The sequence below is a fragment of the Pygocentrus nattereri genome, chromosome 18 (assembly GCF_015220715.1).
Source record: "Pygocentrus nattereri isolate fPygNat1 chromosome 18, fPygNat1.pri, whole genome shotgun sequence".
In the NCBI taxonomy this organism is placed as follows: Eukaryota; Metazoa; Chordata; class Actinopteri; order Characiformes; family Serrasalmidae; genus Pygocentrus; species Pygocentrus nattereri.
The window spans coordinates 9,701,910-9,721,896 of NC_051228.1; the positions used below are offsets into that span (position 1 = coordinate 9,701,910).

The 19,987-nt window shown below is 40.5% G+C and overlaps 1 protein-coding gene and 2 long non-coding RNA genes across 3 annotated transcripts in view; 1 reads left to right on the forward strand and 2 right to left on the reverse strand.

The window, feature by feature from the left end:
• Positions 1-22: 22 nt before the first annotated feature.
• Positions 23-1,374, reverse strand: LOC108435145. The gene is made up of 3 exons (XR_001858424.2): positions 791-1,374; positions 545-682; positions 23-137 (listed from the first exon to the last, which is right to left on the reverse strand). It is a non-coding gene; the product is annotated as an uncharacterized LOC108435145 (long non-coding RNA).
• Positions 1,148-2,434, forward strand: LOC108435146. Its single transcript, XR_001858425.2, has 2 exons — positions 1,148-1,227; positions 1,370-2,434. It is a non-coding gene; the product is annotated as an uncharacterized LOC108435146 (long non-coding RNA).
• A 14,278-nt stretch (positions 2,435-16,712) lies between these two features.
• Positions 16,713-19,987, reverse strand: part of zdhhc8a (zinc finger DHHC-type palmitoyltransferase 8a) — a 28,568-nt gene continuing 25,293 nt past the window's right edge. The window contains exons 9-10 of the mRNA XM_017710729.2: positions 19,790-19,899; positions 16,713-18,761 (exon numbers count right to left, since the gene is read on the reverse strand). Of these exons, the coding sequence (XP_017566218.1) occupies positions 17,802-18,761; positions 19,790-19,899 (1,070 nt within the window). The 3' untranslated portion in view covers positions 16,713-17,801. The remainder of the gene's footprint in view (positions 18,762-19,789; positions 19,900-19,987) is intronic.

A 19,987-nucleotide genomic window follows, 5' to 3' on the forward strand; every position in this document is an offset into this window, starting at 1 on the left:
GAACCCTTTCTTTCTGGACGGATGCGCTTCCATCCGGCCCAGTGGAAGTAAAGACAGTGCCCTCCTTGGAGTCTCCCTGCTCCTGTTTGCCTTCAGTCAAGGTGCGAGCCATAACCCGTCCCTCATCTTGCTCCATTCTAGTGAGGAATTACCATCAACAGAATGATTTAGCATGTAATTTAATTCTGTTTAAGCAGTGATTAATCCCTCTCAAATGGCACGTTCACATATGTAAAGTAAGCTACTTATCAAAATAGTAATTAAGATTACACGCTGTCTCTCTCTCTCTCTCTCTCTCTCTCTTTCGAAAACCCATCTTTTCTGATATTAGTGTCCCTAAAATAATGGCGAGATAGGTTAGGATTACATGGAATTCTGGCAGAAAGCAAAGAGCAGAAGACTCGCGTAAAAAGGCCGATGTTGAATTCGGCAGATACGTGGAAGGCTGTAAACAAACACCCACGCATCGAGTAATGGATCTATTACCCCGGCATTGAGTGTTATGTTCTACCATTTGGCACTTTTCTCTTTCATATGATAATACCTTGTTTACTAGCCTCGCAACCGGAGGGCCAGGGAGGTTCAGCTGGCGCCGTGTCCAATGCGATGTGTTGCTCTTGCTGGGAGCTTGTTTTCCATCGTGATGACCAGAAAACATCAAGGCCAAACAGGCCTGCAGCTACTGCAAGTCAGAGAGCAATGTAACACACAAGCACGGTTCACAGCGGCCCAGGCAACACATGCCATCACTCCCACCAAGAGAATGTTCAGCCCACAGACAAATGCTTACACATGTACCACGTCGCTGTTTGTCTCCTTCGCGACGGTTTTGATGACGCCCTTTGAAACGTCGTGCCCTGCTTGTACCGTTCCTCTCTGCGTGAAGCCGTGGGCTCATTTTCATAATCAGAGTCAACAGCGGCCTGTGTCGAGGCCCTGAGAGACTTCGTTGCAAATGACGTTTGACAGAGAGACTGAGACGGCGCGCGCGTTTCGGGGAAGAAGGGAAGGCCGCGCAGGCGGGGAGGGGGAATACGGTAAGCCTTTTCAAGGGCTTAAGTCGGAAGAGACGGCGCGGTTGACTCAGAATGCGGTACCTGTTTAACTCCTGAGCCGAAGCAGCGTTAATGACATTACTGGCTGAGGCGCCGCGGATGCTGCCACAGAGGATAAGGCGCTAAAGACACTTGTGGAGCACACTTTCCCCCTCGGGCGGCGCAACGTTGGGTGAGGGCCCAGCGCAACTTTTGTGATGAATAATGAATGGGCTACAACTCTGTCTGAATTGTGATTAATAATAAATGTAAGACAACATTCCCTGGCGAGCAGCTATCTGGGCGGATGATTTATCCGGTTTCTTTGCTGTCAGCTGCCACCGCAGGAGGCATTTCATCATGCGAGACCGAAGACCGTGCGAATGCTGCAGAATGTCACCGCATTTCAAGCGCAAAATCAGCCGGACAGCAATGACCCCGATGCTCCGGCATCTTAATTAGAGGGGAAAGGGGGATTGTTTAGTGTGAGCAAAAGAGAAAGAGAGAGGGGGGAGGGCAGAGAGGAAGATACATGCACGTTTATAACAAGGTGACAAGGAGACAAACACACGAGTACTGAATAACACCTTCAAAGCCCAATGCAAATCTCTACTGACATCAAGGCGTCTATAGTTACACCGCAAGAAGCCAGGTTTGAGCCCCATGTGCTTCATGGTATAATGCAAGGCTGGCTAATTACGCTACTGCTCGCTGTTTTCATGATACAGCGAAGCGGTTCCCAACCCGGCCCTCAAGGACTGCTAGCCGATCCATATTTTTGTGCTGCTGCAGCTTTCAACACCACAGAGCCAGATCATCAGCTTTATCCGGTTCAGCCGTGTGGGGAATACAACAGAAATGTGGACCTCCATGCTGTCCTCCTGGACTTAGTTGAAAACCTCCGACATAATAAGTAATACCACGGAGTCATTAATCTCCAGCATGATCCCATAACCATGTGGACTGAAATAACACAGCGCTGTGGCCTGATAACCCCAGCAATTGAGAAAACACTGTACCTATGTCAACAGTGCTGTAGCCCAGGGGTTCTCAACAGCTCCAGGCCTTAGGGCCCCACTGCCCTACACGTTTTTAAGTATTCTTTGACACAACACATCTTATCCAGCTAATCTGATAGTGACGAAGCCCCTTATGGGCTGCTGTGGCAGGGGACAGTCCTGTCCAATGACTGTGGTTCTGTAGCTGTGCATCTAAGCTGAATAAGGTAGGCTAAATCCACACAAGGGTTACCTATTAATGAACACTATAGAAAGATAAGTGAGAACGCATTGACCAAGTGAATGTCATTTCTTGTTGTGATAGTAAAACTATTCATACTGTAACATATCGTGTTATATCTGATTCTGTAATAAACCTTAATAAACCCGTGTTGTGCTCCACGTATGTTAATCGTCCTTAAATATAATAACAAATTTGGTCCTTGGTGTCAAGCTGACCCCAGGGATATTTACCTCCAGAAAATGATTTACAGAATATTGTTGACCACTTTTGTGTGACAGCCACTTTGTTTATTTGTTGAATACATAAATAACCCCTTGAAAATCAGTGAGTTGACCTGTCCTCTAGCGCCACCATCGGGCCAAACCTTTAAATTAGAATTCATTTATCTTGAATTTTTCATACAAATCTTCTCAAATTTACTTCTCAACATTAATGACCACAAGTCTTGTTTTGGTGATGATGGATAGGACTTTTACTGTAGCGCCACCATCAGAAAAACTTTCAGGTTGAGAGCACATTCATGACTCTCACAGAATGACCATGTTGATTCATGTTGTTGACTCCCCCTTTCCTCTCATGAACATATTTATTTACTTATTTTTTATTTACATATTTTTTATTTACAATTTTTTGTAATATACTTGTGTCTAGTTACTTTAAGATCTCGCTCACCCCTCCTCTTTTGTTATCCGGGCTTGGGACCGGCAGTGGCAGAGTTATAGTTTTTTTGTTTGTTTGTTTGTTTGTTTGTTTGTGTGTGTGTGTGTGTGTGTGTTTGTGCGGGGGGAGGGGGGGGGTCTGGGGGGACCATTTGTGAGACAGAAAATGGATAATGAGAACATGTCAGATACTAGTGAAAACATGGAATAGGTTTTTATGCCCACAGTAAACTTTTAGTCTTTAGAGACAAACAACATGAAAATCCACCCATTTGCGAAACATTGGGAACATGATAGTAGTATATATGTATATATATGAAATATATCAACTCAAATGTATCAACTGCACCTGCAGGTGTGGTCATGTTAGGTCACACACACTGACAGACAAGTTTTAACAGCTAAAACAGCTTGGGGTCAAATTGACCCCTGAGGACAACCAATGCGTGCAATATGTGTTCAGCACATTGAAAAAATATCATCATGACAATTTTATGCTTTATCAGTTGTCCCCATCAAATTAGGAAAAGTCATGAAATATGAAGCAAAAGAAAAAAGTCAACTACTATTTTTTGAATGATAAACACTGAATGGGGTCAAATTGACCCCAAGGACGATAGGAGGGTTAAATAATCTTTGCACCTTATTTCACTACCTCATGTCCAGAAATGAGTGCTGCGTCGGCGCTGCACTGTCCCGTTTACTGTGTCTAATGTCTGTTAAATTTAGCATATTGTATTGTTTCTAGTTGAATGTTTTACACACAAGTCTGCACGTTTGCACTTTGTACCATCTATTTTGCTCCATGTTGCTCTGTGTTGTTCCTGGAGGAACGTAATTTCACTTCGCTGTGTACTTGTACACAGATGGAATGACAATAAAAGCCTCTTGATCTGTTGTGTCATTGTTTCGTGGCTACCGTGTTACATCAGGGCACTATTACAGAGCAGCTTTTCTTTAGTGTTTCTGTGCTGCTAATAAACCCATGTTGGGTGCCAAACTCTGTTCTGCCTTTCTAATGTCTGAATTGTCCAACAGTTATTTTCCGATAGCACAACCTGATTGGGTGAGAAGCTTTAAACCTTATTATTTGTGATGGCAATTTTTTTTTTGCTCACAATAACTACATCTTTCTTTTGAGCATCAGTCACTAAACATTACTCAGCAGGTAAATGTTTATACATTTCTACTTTAACACATAGAAAAACACAATGTGCATACATTAAAGAACACCTATGAAATGTTGTATTAAATATTTGACATGTAGCCTGTTTGGTCAGCTTCTAAAGAAGACTGTGACCGCAGACCAACATCAAATTTAGAATCTGTTGTCACTAGCTGCGCCTTTAAGTCGGCAGTTGTGATGGAATTAACTGCAAACTGGACAGAATACAATCCAGAAAACAAGATGGGCAATAAAAAGCTTTACAGATTTGCTGGAATTGCAAATATGGAAAAAGCTGAGCTGAACCTGATATTGTGATGGTTAATGACTTTATATGCAAAAGGGCTATTTTTCCCAATATTAAAACACATTTAATACAATGTTCAAAGCTTCTTTGCTTCACCTTTTTACTTCTTTTGGCCAAACTGTATAAAGGCAATAGAACATTTGAGGTTGTGTGCTATTACGAATGGCATCATGTATGTGACGATCTACTGTACTTGTCTTCAGCCTGTGAACAAATCAAATAAAATAAATAAAATAAAACTATTTTTAAAAATAGTATAGTATTCAGACCTCAGATATGAAACCCAAGCCTTTAGTTTAGACAATAAAAGCTAAAAATATACAAAATCATCATTTGTAGGGTACTTTCTGTTGGGATGTGTCTGTCTCAAAATCCTAAATTTCAATAAGTTCAATAACTTAAATTTGCTTTTTGTGTTTTTTATGATTTTGATTTCTTTTAAAAAATGTAAAAGAAAAAAAACTTTATTCCAAAATACACTGTCCCACATTTTCATGTCACTACCAAAACACTAGCTTTCAGGAGTTTTTTTGTAGTTTTAGTCCATGGGTGGAGCCTTATTTTAGCCACACCCCTGCATTTTAAAGCAGGAAGTGAGACTGCATCCCTTTCCCTCATGACCACATGGTAAACAGTAAGATCCCTTTGTTTAGAAGTGTGTCTAATAATCAATGTGTACCTTAAAGAACTGAAACATTTATTTTCTGCAAATAATTTTTTTGTGTTTTAATTATAAAATTGTGATTTCACTTTGCTAGTCGTGCACTGACTAGCGTTTTTTAAATTCTGCACAAAATTTGCTAAAATTGTCGCTACCAAAACAATTGCTACTAAAACACATGGTGATGTGTAGTGTTCTAGTAGTGTTATGACTTTTTTTGACTAATTATTTTTAGTGACAAAATGTAATGTTCAGTCGCTCCTTTTAATAAAACAAAGGTATTGGTCATTAAGGTATTGGGTCATTTAAAGTCAGAAATGTGTTTTGAACTCCGACTTTAAACCAATTTGGCAGAATGATCCATAAAAAGAAGCCTAGCTGGCAAGGAACAGGTTTTTGGGAGAATGAAATGCTAAAATGCAAAGAAACAAGAGCAAAAGGAAAGTAGTTCAGGCGCCAACAGAACAGAATAAAATGAAACTCCGAAAAGAATTAGGAAATAAAAGTGAATGACTAAAACGGAACTGAAAAGTACATTATTCTTTTATGCCCCAATGTGCTTGAGTAGACCTAAAAGTATTACCATTTAAAAAGCACAAATCCATCACATTTTTACTTTCATACATGTAAATGTAACTAGTTACTATCCACCCCGACCCTGCCCTCAGTGACAGCTCCAGCATGCCCCTTCATTCCCATTCCACCCCAGGCTGGCCCTCTCTGCGCCACACATCAAACCCAGACACGGTAAAAAAGAGCCTGTGGAGCACACAGATAACGAGCTGCATGAGTACGGGTCGCCGTTAATATTTGATCAAAGGCAGTTTAAAGCGACGCCATGGCCCTCCGTCACCTCACAGGCCCTCACCACGAAAACAGGAGACCCAAAAGACAGTCAGGCACAATGCTTTGCAATAATTAATCATTATCGTTATAAAATGAATAATAATGTATGTCTGCACAGCGCTGGGCAAAAGTCAAAGACCACCCTTTATTTATTTATTTAAGTACATGTTTTTCATTTTTTAGCTTCAGGAAAAAAGCAGACAACATAATTAACAGAAAATGACACACAGCCCTCCCTCAGCGTAATTTTTAGCATTTCGTGTGTCTTTTGCCTTTATGACTTGCTTTCTGTTTTTCACGGAAATCTGCAGGGTCACATTTCCTGCTTTTCATGATCTAATCTCATTTCACGAAGTAGTCTCTTCTTCAGTGAAGTTGAGGTCTGGACTCTGGGGTGGTCGGTCCATTGTTCTGAGACCACCAGCAGCTTCTTTGTTTGATTTGCTGACTTTTTTTAGGGGTCTATTTCCTTTTCGTGGTGGGCAGCTACACCTCCTTTCAGACTCATAGTGCTGAGATGTGTTGAAACACCTGTGGATTTTTTCAGATCTGAAGCAAGAGTTGAGGCTTATTTTCTGTCTCTCAAAGATACGGCAAGCTAAGTGCTATTTATGTGATGGGGAGAGTTTTGGTGGTCTACCAGGCCTTGCAGGACTGTTAGGAGTCTTTTTCTTTATACCGTACCTTTTAATATATTTTTTGAACTTTGGAAACTCCTGTATTTTCACTTATTTACCTTTTCCCTTTCCCTTGCATATGAATGTAAATTACGTCTAATCTCCTAAGAAACTTCTGACAAAAAAATAACGTTTTGACTGGAAACATAATAAATGAAGACTTTTGTACAGCACTGACATAATCAAACAAAATATGAATCATGACCCAGACTTTGTCTGTAAGGCTGCCTACAGAGGCAAAACCTCAGCAAATGAATCAAATCTGTGTCCCTGAAAAATCTCCATTGTAGGGTTTCTTATTTTGGCCAGACTTTAAAGCAGCATTATCGACCAATGAAACAATATCACAATGCACTGTGACGACTGGCTTTTTAGAAAAGCTTCGTTCACAAACCAGTGAAGGGCACATGGCGATGAAGTGGCATCTTCAAATGAAAGTTACTTCTTGATAAAGGTGTTTAAAACTGATTAATGGTGTTTTCATTAGTCGGGGGCAGTTGTGGGCTGGAGGTTAGGGAACTGGCCCTGTGACCGGAAGGTTACCGGTTCGATCCGCAGTCCATGACTGCGGTGTCCTTGAGCAAGACACCTAACCCCCAATTGCTCCTGTGGATAGGGCTGCCCACTGCTCCGGGCGAGTGTGCTCACTGCCTCCTAGTGTGTATGTGGTGTTTCACTTCACGGATGGGTTAAATGCAGAGGTGGAATGAAGTTTGTTATTCTAAGCCAACAAAGTCCAAAGAGCAGTATACTGAGCTAAGATTAGTAGGCCCGTTAGCTAATTGCTTAGTTATTTCTGAATACACATTTCAGGTCGCTGAGTTGTAAAAAAAGAGATTTCCACATGTTTCTGAGGATGTGGCTTCTCATATTATTCCTACTCCGGTTGAATGCATGTAAAATTAAACAGACATCACAGAGAGTCCGGTCCACTGATGCTCTTCACGTGTGCTGGTGCCATAAACTCTGTCCTCTAACTGTGTCTTCACCATATGTATAGCTATATGATTGAGCACAGGCACTGCACAGCTGCTTGGAATCCCACTGCTGTGATTTAAAACTCAAATGAAAGTATTGTAGCATTCACTGCTATTACATAAAGCACAAAGCTTATGCGCAAGTCATTATGCTTCATTAAAGGCTGTAGTCGACCAAGCTGGGCAATAAGCAAGGCTTTAGGCTAACTGCCTTAAAGGGAGTCTGGACACTTGCTGTTATTATCGAAAGTGCCACTGCAAACCACCAGAGGGCGCCCGCAAGCGAGTGCTAAATGAATGGGGGTGAATGGAGCTAAATGGCTAAAAACGTAAATTAAAATAGTTTATAACCACTTGTCCAGGACCTTCATTTGATTTTAGAAGGTAGATAAATGTAGTCAACTAAAAACATGGAAAATGTACCAGTATATTTCCTTTCGTTCTACAGCAAATGTTTTTTTTTTTTTGCAGTAGGACACTAGCATTACTGCTACTGAAGGCTGATTGGTTGGAGAGCGGAGCAGCTCACTGGCTGAGTGAAGCAGTTCAAGCTCAGTGATGTCAAAAGCGCTCAAAGTATAAGAGCGGGGTTAAAATGTTTTATGCTGTCCTATGTTCATGAAATGATTGTGTTCTTTAATATAAAAGTCTTTAAGCATGTACAAACTATGATTTAGCTCAAATGTTTCATATTCATTTTGGACTCGCCCTATAGCGTTTGACAAACCTGGAAGGCATTTATGAGAAGCCTGGCCACTTCCTGTTTCGTCCATTATATCAAAACAGTACTGCAGAACACCAGAGGGCGCCATGTGCGAGTCCTCAATAAATGGGAGTAAAGGGAGCTAAATGGCTTAGTTAGAATAGTTTCTAATCACTTGCGCAGACGTTTTCTTCAATTATAGAAAGCAGAAGGACGTATTTCACTAAAAAAGCAAAGAAAACGTTCCTATATGTTCTACAGCAAACAGGTTTTGGGCAGCAGGACTCTGAAGTTAGTGCTACTGAGAGGTGATTGGTTGGTGAGCTGAGCAGCTCATTGGCTGTTCATGCTCACTGACGTAATGGATGAACATGAGGTGCCATTTTATAGTTCTATAACTAGAGTTGAAAAGTTCTTACAAATATAAAAGTGGTCTTAAAATGCCTGTGTTCAAGAAATGAATCTAGTCATTTACATTAAAAATGTTTACAAATTATGATTTTGATCAAATGCTCCATCTTAGCCCATTCTTTTTGCACTCGCTCGAGAGCGCCCTCTAGTGTTTGAGAAACCCAGAAGACATTACGGGGTACATTTTAAGACAGCTGTCCGAGGAAAAACGCGTCATGTGGAGACTCAAAGTTTTTTATCTTGAGGAACGACGGCAATTCTGACGCAGATGGCCAAGGACGTCCTAAAATGTACCCCATAGCCCCGCCTAGTGCTAATTAACATATATTTGCATGTTAGTCAGATAGAAAAAGAAAAAGAAAACTGGAAAATGAAAAGTGAATCTCCAGCAGGTGGCGCTGATGTTCGTTTACATTTTCCATTTCATTCTGACAGTTAAAGTGCGTCAGCGCCGAAAACGGAATTCCGAACTGTCACTTTGCTGTTGATTTATCCATTTTGCATTTTCATTTTAATTTTTGTCAGATTTGCAGCCAATCGCTATGAAAAAAAAAAAAGAAAGTAAACTTTGCATTTTGATTTTAGTTTTGATACGTATTCTGCGTTTCATGAAGAAAAGCCAAAGCCAAAGCGAAGTTTGTGTTTTCTTTTGTCTGTTAGCTTTTTCATTTTAGAATTGGCCGTGAAAAACCAGAATAACGACTAAAATGAAATGACAAATAGGCGTTTTCAATTTATTTTTATTTTTGTCACAAACGGCTCGCGCTCATGTGAAAAATTAAATTGCAAATGAAGGCATTTTATTTCATTTTCAATTCTGGCAGGATATTTGCACAGATGTTTGGAAAAAGAAATGGCAAAAAGTGGTTTGTATTTACATTTTATTGTTTTCATTTTCATTTCCTTTTTGGCAGAATTTGCCTCCCATATTGCTTACACAGGCATTCGATCGAACACTTACAGTTGATTGCCATAGAAAACCATTGACCAGTAGAACGAGATGCTCTGGAGCAGCCGTAAATGAGCCTAAATGCTAGAGGGGTATAAAGCCTCCCAGGATTGGGCTCTCTGTGTTCTCGGGAGTGACGAAACTCCATACAAAACCTTTGGGATGAGTTGGAACGATCTGAACTAAGAGTCTAACTTCAGTAGCTGACCTCACTAATGCTGTTGTGGCTAAATGCAGTCAAATCCTCACAGCAATTTACAAATATCTGGTGTAAAGCTTTCCTAGAAGGGAGAGGCTGCAGAAAAGCGAAACAAACTCCGTGTTAATACTCTTGATTTCAGAAGAAAGGCTGGATAAGCAGGTGTCTACAAACTTTTAGACATACACTGAAGCAGATGCCATGAATATTCAGTTGTTCCCATTGACACTGGGGGAGCTCTACCTGTGAGAGGCCAAGATACCATCAATGGCATTTCTTTCTCTGCATAAAAATGCTTTATTGAGAGGCAGCTACAGGCATCAGACTGGACGGGTTTACTAGAGCAGCAGAGAAGTAGGGTTTGCATGATTGGAGGCACCATGAGGACACGTTTATACTAGAGTTACCTAAGCCTCTATCATTTCTTACATCATTCCTAATCTTTCCATAGTTGCCATACCTTTCCTTTCAAGGTGAATTCCACCAAAATGTCAAATGTTCCATATAATCAAATGGTTACGATGTACATTCAGATTAGTTTAATTTGAAATATTTGGCTCTAGACAAACTTACTCGTCCAGACTTGTTTACGGTGGTAACCAGACATCTGGAGCATTCCCCAAATTCCTCAAAAAGCTACATCACAGATTATTTTCATTTATTTTTTTACACAAAATAGTTATACATGCATTGCATGTTGCCTGATACATTGTTTTACATTAGTTTCTGGCCTGAAACATAATTTTTTCAAATCCATTCTAGGCTGAGAGGCACACGCAGGCCATTGTAAGGCAACATACAGTGGGTTGCAAAAGTATTCAGCCCCCTTGAACTTTTCAACCTTTTGCCACATTTCAGGCTTCAAACATAAAGATATGAAATTGACATTTTTTGTGAAGAGTCAACAACAAGTGGGACACAATCGTGAAGTGGAACGAAATTTGTTGGATATTTTAAACTTTTTTTAGAAATAAAAAACTGAAAAGTGGGGCGTGCAATATTATTCAGCCCCCTTGCTTTAATACTTTGTAGCGCCACCTTTTGCTGTGATTACAGCTGCAAGTGGCTTGGGGTACGTCTCTGTCAGTCTTGCACATCGAGAGACTGAAATTTTTGCCCATTCTTCCTTGCAAAACAGCTCGAGCTCAGTGAAGTTGGATGGAGAGCGTTTGTGAACAGCAGTTTTCAGCTCTTTCCACAGATTCTCGATTGGATTCAGGTCTGGACTTTGACTTGGCCATTCTAACACCTGGATACGTTTATTTGTGAACCATTCCATTGTAGATGTTGCTTTATGTTTTGGATCATTGTCTTGTTGGAAGATAAATCTCCGTCCCAGTCTCAGGTCTTTTGCAGACTCCAACAAGTTTTCTTCCAGAATGGTCCTGTATTTGGCTCCATCCATCTTCCCATCAATATTAACCATCTTCCCTGTCCCTGCTGAAGAAAAGCAGGCCCAAACCATGATGCTGCCACCACCATGTTTGACAGTGGGGATGGTGTGTTCAGGGTGATGAGCTGTATTGCTTTTACGCCAAACATAAGTTCGATTTTGGTTTCATCTGACCAGAGCACCTTCTTCCACATGTTTGGTGTGTCTCCCAGGTGGCTTGTGGCAAACATTAAATGAGACTTTTTATGGATATCTTTGAGAAATGGCTTTTTCTTGCCACTCTTCCATAAAGCCCAGATTTGTGCAGTGTACCACTGATCGTTGTCCTATGGACAAAGTCTCCCACCTCAGCTGTAGATCTCTGCAGTTCATCCAGAGTGATCATGGGCCTCTTGGCTGCATCTATGATCAGTCTTCTCCTTGTTTGAGCTGAAAGTTTAGAGGGACGGCCGGGTCTTGGTAGATTTGCAGTGGTCTGATGCTCCTTCCATTTCAATATGATCGCTTGCACAGTGCTCCTTGAGATGTTTAAAGCTTGGGAAATCTTTTTCTATCCAAATCCGGCTTTAAACCTCTCCACAACAGTATCTCGGACCTGCCTGGTGTGTTCCTTGGTCTTCATGATGCTCTCTGCGCTTTAAACAGAACTCTGAGACTATCACAGAGCAGGTGCATTTATACGGAGACTTGATTACACACAGGTGGATTCTATTTATCATCATCAGTCATTTAGGTCAACATTGGATCATTCAGAGATCCTCACTGAACTTCTGGAGTGAGTTTGCTGCACTGAAAGTAAAGGGGCCGAATAATATTGCACGCCCCACTTTTCAGTTTTTTATTTCTAAAAAAAGTTTAAAATATCCAATAAATTTCGTTCCACTTCACAATTGTGTCCCACTTGTTGTTGATTCTTCACAAAAAATTACAATTTCATATCTTTATGTTTGAAGCCTGAAATGTGGCAAAAGGTTGAAAAGTTCAAGGGGGCTGAATACTTTTGCAACCCACTGTAGTACTTAAAAGAGAATTCCACCAATTTTTCAAAATTTCCACATTGAATGGTTTAGACATAAACAAAGTCATTCAGAGTGGTTTGATGTGTAATGCTCTATTCTAGGGAAACCTACAGAATTAGAGCTGTTCACAGTAGTGGTGATAGGAACCAGACGTCCAACTCTAAAACGTGAAATGTTTTGGAATATGCTGCCATGATGTCTAAGACATTGTTTTATGGAAGTTTTGTGCTAAATTTTGGTCTAAAACATATTTTAATCCATTTATTTTATTCCAGTCACGATGGAGGGATACACAAAGAATATAAGGACAAAAATAAACTTTATTGCTATTTTACCATCATCAACATTACATATAACAAGCTCAGAAGGCATGTGTAGGTTTACTGGTTGTGGTGGATAGTAAATAGGATGGTTATTTTTGTCTTGTAGACATTGTGACCCCTGGTTCCTATCAGCACCACTGTAAAGAAAAGAGTTATTGCAGTTTCTCTGCAATGAACCACTTCACATCAGACTACTCTGAATGACTTAGTTTACGTTCCAACAATTTAATTATTCAGAAACGTTTATTCCACTTTAACGCAAGTTCTAATGTATCTCAGCCCAACTACTTATATAATGAGGCGACACAATGCAAATTATCAGACCGCTATATTCCTCTTTCCCTGAGGAGCATGTGAAGTAAAAGAGACTTCAGTACATGGACAGCGTTCAAAGATAAAGCCCATCTATAGAATTCACTAATTAGACCCTCCCTTCACAAAGCCTATCTGCTCTGATTCAGCTCCACACAGCTCTCTGTTCTATCATGTCCTCTGTTGAGCTTCCACAGCGCATGGCGTGATATGACCGGCATACTGAGATTTACTCATCAAAAGGTATTCTCTTTGGATAGATTTTAGGTCAAGGCTCCAGGTTGAGATGAAAGATGCGATGGGAAATTACTTCTGTGTGTTTTGAGGACAAGCAAGGGAGAGATTCATTTGAAAAAGATCCAACTCCTTAACAGCCTATGATAAATAATATTCAGACTGGCCCGTCTTAAAACGTTCCAACAGAGATATAGTGATAGCAAGAAACGATCAAAAAAAGCTTTTTGTGTCTAATTGAAAAATATGATATTGCTGATATCGCATGGGCGTGTGCCAAGCTTTATAACGATGAGCGCTCGAGTGCCACAGTTGTGCCATATGTCAGAATGATATTTAGATTTGGAGCACAGCCTTCTGTGCAATGTTATCATCCACCTGCTGTCAGCCTGGACAAAATCACCATTAGCCATTATCATTAAACGTCTAAATATGAGGCATAATTAAACAAACCTAGTGTAATGAATAACTACAACTGAGTAAAGTAGCCTAAACCCATACTTGGTGTTAAGTCCTCTTACATAGACTCATATTTGCTAAAATATAGAACGCTAGCGCTGTTGTAGTAGCAGGGAACGTGCTACTGCAGTAGCTTAGCATTTTACCACAGCACAGGTTCATTCCGCTCACTGAAGTGAGTTTTGAGAATAAAGAGTAAGTCGATATATTCGTGAGTCAAGCCGTTAGCCTAAGCTACACGTTTGCTAGAAGCTAGCATTAGCTTAGTGAGAAAACCTAAGCTTTGCAAACAACTGCGGTTCGTTCTGGAACATCGAAGCCTCACTAATGTAAGTTTAGAGACGGAAATATCAAATCTGAGCAGGCAAACCGGTGTTTTTGTGTTTGAAGCTGTTAACTTAAGCTACTTTAAATTTAAATCCTTGTTAGCACCAGAGGTCTGCGTTAGCTTAGCGAGAAGATGCTTCACTGAGGCCTTAAAATGCCCCTATAAGCAAACTCACAGACAGATATTACATGAAATAGTTCTGAATATACTGCCAGATGACTTAGACATTGTTTGGCAATAGTTTAGAGAGAAGATTTTTGACTAAAATGCATTTTTTTCATTCATTCTTGTCAGAGAGGTACAAGCTGTAAGAAAAAATGAGTCCCCAAAGATTCCTGTTTCAGACTTACCACTAATTTGTCATAAACATTATATATAAAAACCCGGATGACGCTTGTAAGTGTAATGTTTGTTTTAGCTATATAAGTGAAATGGCTATATTTGCATTGCAGACACTGAGACTCCTGGTTCCTATCCGCACCACTGTAAAGAAATCTGTTGGTCATTTTCTCTACAATAGGTCATTTCACATCTCTTTACATCCCAAAGACTTAATTATGCAGACATTCTGGAAAATGGGTGGAATTCCCCTTTAAAAGTACTGAGAACTGCAGTTGAACTAGTACATTCAGCAGCTATCAGTATAAAACCTGAGCTTTATGAGATACCATTTTTCTGTTTGATGCACTTTTGGTTAAAAATATGAAGTGCTAGTGCTGATAAACCTCAGAAATCAGAAGTGAGACCAATCGCAGAGTAGCACAGATGCTAATACAGGCATATGCAAAAGTATGGGTGCCCCAGGTTAAAGAACGTTTCATTGACTGAACTGAAAATACGTTTACACATATTAATGCAAAATCACTGTCTACTTAACATAAACAAAACATAAAATGTGCAAAAGCTATGGCACCATTTGTATTTTAAGTCTTTTCCAATGTTAAACTAATAAATAAATAGAAATTATGCCTAAAATGTGAAAATACCACATTTAAGTTTCTCTGCAGAAAACGTTAACTTGGTTTCAAAACATAATTCGACCAAGGGTGTTCAAACGTTTGCACAAGACTTTATCTCATTAACTGTATGGATTTATTGAAGCACTAATCATATGGATTCAGTACTTCCCATGAACACTAGAGGGAGCTCTGCCCAACGGACGCCAATACATCATAAGGCTATTTCCTCCGGCCTGTAAAGGAAGCATTGCAGGCTTTATTGAGCTCCCACTGCAGGCAACAGTAGAGGTCAGACAGGATAAGTAGGGTGGAGGCAGGCCAGTGGCCTCATTCCTTCTGGCTTTTAAGAAAACAATACAAGTCAGTACACCCTGTTTCCGCATACTGAGCCTGCAGAACACATGGTAATTTAAGAAATTTAACCTTAATGCGTATCATTCACAGGCGTACGACCACTCATACTCGTGCGAGATAAAGAAATCAGAAATACTTTATTCGCGAAACAAGTTACAAAAACACAGAAATGTCTAAAAGTACAAAATGTTCTGAGGATGTACGTCATACACTCTTAAAAATAAAGGTTCCTTAATGGTTTTTGGCTTGGCTATGCGGTTCTCTAGAAAAGCCTACACTGTGGAAGGTTCTTTCAACTTTATAAAGATTCTTTATACACACACATCCCTGTTGCATCATATTAAAAAAGAAAATCAACTCTTTTGATCATGAATAAAGTGTGGTAAGATCAAATAGTGTTTGATCACTAGGACATAAGCCTACTCCAACAATCTCTTAATCTCTCTTAATAAGGAAATATATTTTTAATATAAATAATAATTTGATATTTTGGAATAAGCCCAACATGCATGAGCAAAACACTAATACAGTTATACTGTTTATATTATATTGACACAGTTATATTGATATATTAATAAAATTATAAGACAGTTTACTAACATTACACTTGAAGAATGCTACATAACATTGACTTAACTTTGCCATAAACATGTCGCAGCAGATGTCTTAAGCTGTAATGACTTGCCATGAGAGATTATGTCAAGCGGTATAAAAGTGTCATGCTACCGTTACTGTTACTCACGTCTCATGCAAATTTTTGCTAAGTGTACCCTAGTTAGCCATCATGACATCAAACATTATGACATCTGTCAATATAATTGACATTAGTGGTAGCATTGTTATATTGTTATATTGCTTAACATAATCTATTATGACAACTTATGACAGCATATGACACCTGCCATAACATGGTTATGTCAATGTTAACTCAGAAGACATTTCCAAGGAGAGCAAAAACCATTACATTTCGATGGACAATTATAGGAAAACAAGAATTTCGTCTTTTAAATAATGCAGTGAATTAAGTTTTTTATGACACAACATTGTACACTGGAGAAAAAAAAAAGCATGTTTTGATTTCAGGGTGACTGTAAATCTTAAAGAATATGCCTAATGGTGAATTTGTCACTTAAGTGCAATATCTGGAGATGGTGTCAATTCTATCTCTCTGGTTTCATGATTCACCCTGCCTTATTTATGTTTATCTTTGTAATTATTCTGCTTATACCGACTGATGGAGAACTTTGGTGAAACCTTAGGTAATTTAGGTTTCATAAACTACTGTTAATGTTTACAAATCTATAATACAAAAGTCACTTGTATCATGACGGAAAAGTCAAAGAAAAATTAAACAACAAAATTTAAATTCAAAAAGTAATACAGAGAAAATGGGACTCCTAACAACCACCTGGAAGACCTGGTAGACACCCAAACGGTCACCGTCAGATAAACAGCACTTAAAGCTTTCATCTTTGAGAGAGAGGAGAAAATCAAGCTTCTTCAGAACTGAAAACATCAACGAGTGTTTCTGTCCATCCTTCCACTGTGAGAAGACGACTCAACACCATGAGTCTGAAAGGATGTGTAGCTGTCAAGAAGACTTTACTGAGAAAAGGAAACGGACACAAATGAAGAACATGAGACGTGGAGTAAGGTTTTATGGTCTAAGTTGATATGTAGGATTGTTACAAGCAGAAAATTCAACCATCTTCTAAGACCAAAAAGGTTTGGAAAAATGGAGGTGTGGAAAAATATCCCTGCAGATTTCTTTGAAGAACTGAAAGCAAAAACTAAATATTAAAAAACTAAATACTAAATAATCCGATACTATATTTAGTTGTTAAAGCTTTTGTGTAAGTTCCTGTTAAATACATGATTTGTTCTTTTCCTGACACTGCGAATAACTTGTGCTTAGTGAAATTAATGAAGGGTGATTAGTTGTTAGATCAGCACTGTGTAGACATTTGTCACCTAAAAAATAAAAATAAGACCAGTGAATTAACCAACCAGCTAATTATCAAGTTAATGCTGGAAATATTAGTTAGCTGGAGAGTTAGCTATCAAGTTAGGTAATTGTATGCATATGTTAGCTAACGCAGCAACTAGCTAACATTTGACAACACTTTATTTAGCCTCTGAGCAAATCTGGTCATTATTTAGTTTGATTGTATTTCCTACAACTTTTTTAGGCTAGTTTTTAGGCTGAATCTGAAGAACATTGTGGGTTTGGTCCTGAGGTTAGGAATCCATAAACAGCCTTTTAAAAACCATTAAGAATCTTGTTTCTTCTATAGAATCACTCCAAACACTCTTTTCTGGTTCCACTTGGCATATTTTGTTTTTAAGAGTGTACTTGGATCAACAAGGGTCAAAAAAACAAACTTTCATATGTTTGCCACACACAATAAAACATATCAGTCTCTCTACCATTAGAAGCCATCGGTAACTAGTGTGGAAAATTATAATATTAATTTTAGCTTTACAATATACTTGTAAAAAATAAGAAATAAATGGAACATTGTTACCACACAGGAGCAGATCATTTTAAAAGAGGCCCTCTGTCCATCATAGTCCACTCAGAGCGGGACAATCAGGACTCTGAGTCTTTCCGCTCTGAGGTAGTGATAAAGGCCAGCGCTTTGTGGGCGGTGTAAGAAGAGGTGGGCAGTGGGCCGGGCATGCTGGAGGGTGAGCGCTGGGCCTGACGCTCCAGGGAACGATAGACTGAGGGGGACAGCGAGCGGCCTTGAAGGGTCACATTAGAGCCCAGAGGTGAGGTGGAAGTCCTGGGGGTGCGGCTCAGCGAGGAAGTGGAGGAGCTGGCCATTTGAGTCCGGCTGCTATAGCCGTATGCCGCACTGCTCATGAGGAATTCCCGGGAGCCATAGGCAGGTGGCGTAGGACCGCGAGACGGTGGCTCATGCGGCAGGCTCCTCCGTCCAGGCGTGTCATAGACGCCCAGAGCGTCCTGGATGGGTGGCTGTGGGCGAGCCTGAGGCAGCATGAGCAGCTGCTGTTGTTTCTCACGCTCCTCCAGCTCCTGAATGGAGCGCATGAGGCCTTTAGGGAGGTTGTCGTAGCGCACGGGCGAGGACTCACGGTGCTGGGGCGACCGCCGGCTCGCAGTCATGAAAACAGGGCTGCAAGCTCGGGGGGATCGGTCAGTGGGACCTCTGCCCAGGTCCATGGGGAGGAAGGGAGCACGGTAAGCCAGAGGGAATGCCCCCCGCTGGGGCAGCTCGGCTGGGCCGAGGAGGCTGTCGTAGGAGAGGCTGCCAGCACGCCCACTGAGGACGCTCTGGGCAGGACGGGAGGCAACGGCCTGGGGAAGCTGACCAAGCAGGTGAGCCCGGTCCCCTCGGCGGTGGGCGTGTTTCAGACTGAGTGAACGGGAGTTGAGAGTAAGCGAGTTCAGAGGCAGTGTGCTGGACTGCAGGAGTGAGTGGGCTGAGATGGGTGTTTGACTATCAAGCTGATCCAGACTGGACTCTGAGGACTGATCCTGGGACCTGCTGGTCATGTGGAGCTGGGGGTTCTCCCTCTTACTCATCTAAATGAATGAATATGGAAACATGTTATGTTGATGATAAAGCAGGAAAAGGTTTTCTTCAGAAACTTATTGTGTTATCTTTTAAAGTAGTAGTTTTTTGAGAAATCCAGTTTACACATGAAAAGCTAATCAGTAAAAATCAGTAAAATGTGGCACCATTGGTACTTTTCTTGTCTGTCAAACCTCAATAAAATTAAACAAATGTATCTTAAAGTAACGTGACGTTGTTTTTTACAATATCACTGTGGTTTGTGCCGTCCCCTGGGCCCTGATGACAGTGGCGAAAGCCGGTGGGAAGGCAGGGCCTGAATCCCGGACACCGGCGTGGGACGCAAGTGATGGCAGGAGAAGGACGTCGGCTGCCAGAGAGGGTCAAACGTGAGGCAAACTGAAGTGTCCTCGCTGCGGGGCCGGAGGCAGTGTGCTGTCCCCAATTGCCTTGAGAATTTCATCCTCTCCCTTTGCAGGGTTTCATCTGGGCTCAGAGTTCAGGGCCCAGGGGACAAAGCATGCCACAAACACCCACCCCTCCTATATGTATGTATATGCATATGTTATTCAGCCAAAACATGATTGGTGTCCAAAGGTTGCTTCTGTGATTTTTCATTGAAGCTTTTCTCCATTTTCATGGATAACCATACCACAGCTGTCAGAACAAAATCTTGTAACTACATTTACTGTTTTTCACTGTTTTACAATTGTAAAACGCCAATAACCCTTTAGATTAAGACATATTTTCATGATGAATGAGAGTGTTTAACTAATTGTTAACTACTATTCAAAGTTAATGATGTTTTCTCTTCTCCTGTAAAGTAACCTTTTCAAAGACACAAAGTTTTGTCCCATTTTGCATCAATATGTAAAACACATGTGTAACTGCTGCACAGTTTTGTATCAATGTGTAAAACAAATGTGAATGATTAAGGCACGCAGTTTGCACATTGCCAATTGGTGGGGTAAAAGTTTCCATTACATCTTAATTACATTAGCCTTGTAGCTGAAACTCTTCATGTAAATTGCTCACTCACCTGTTCCCTGGGAACTTGGTAATGGACTCTGGAGGGTGACTCAAAAATTGGACCTATTTTGCTCACATTATGGCCAGGAGGCCCTGCAGTTTGGGAGTGCAGCAAGCTCTCTGGGGCATAAAAAAGAATTGTTTTGTTATGATTAGATGAAACTAACTGTTAATCTTACATTAAAATAAAACAACTTTCATCCTTTAC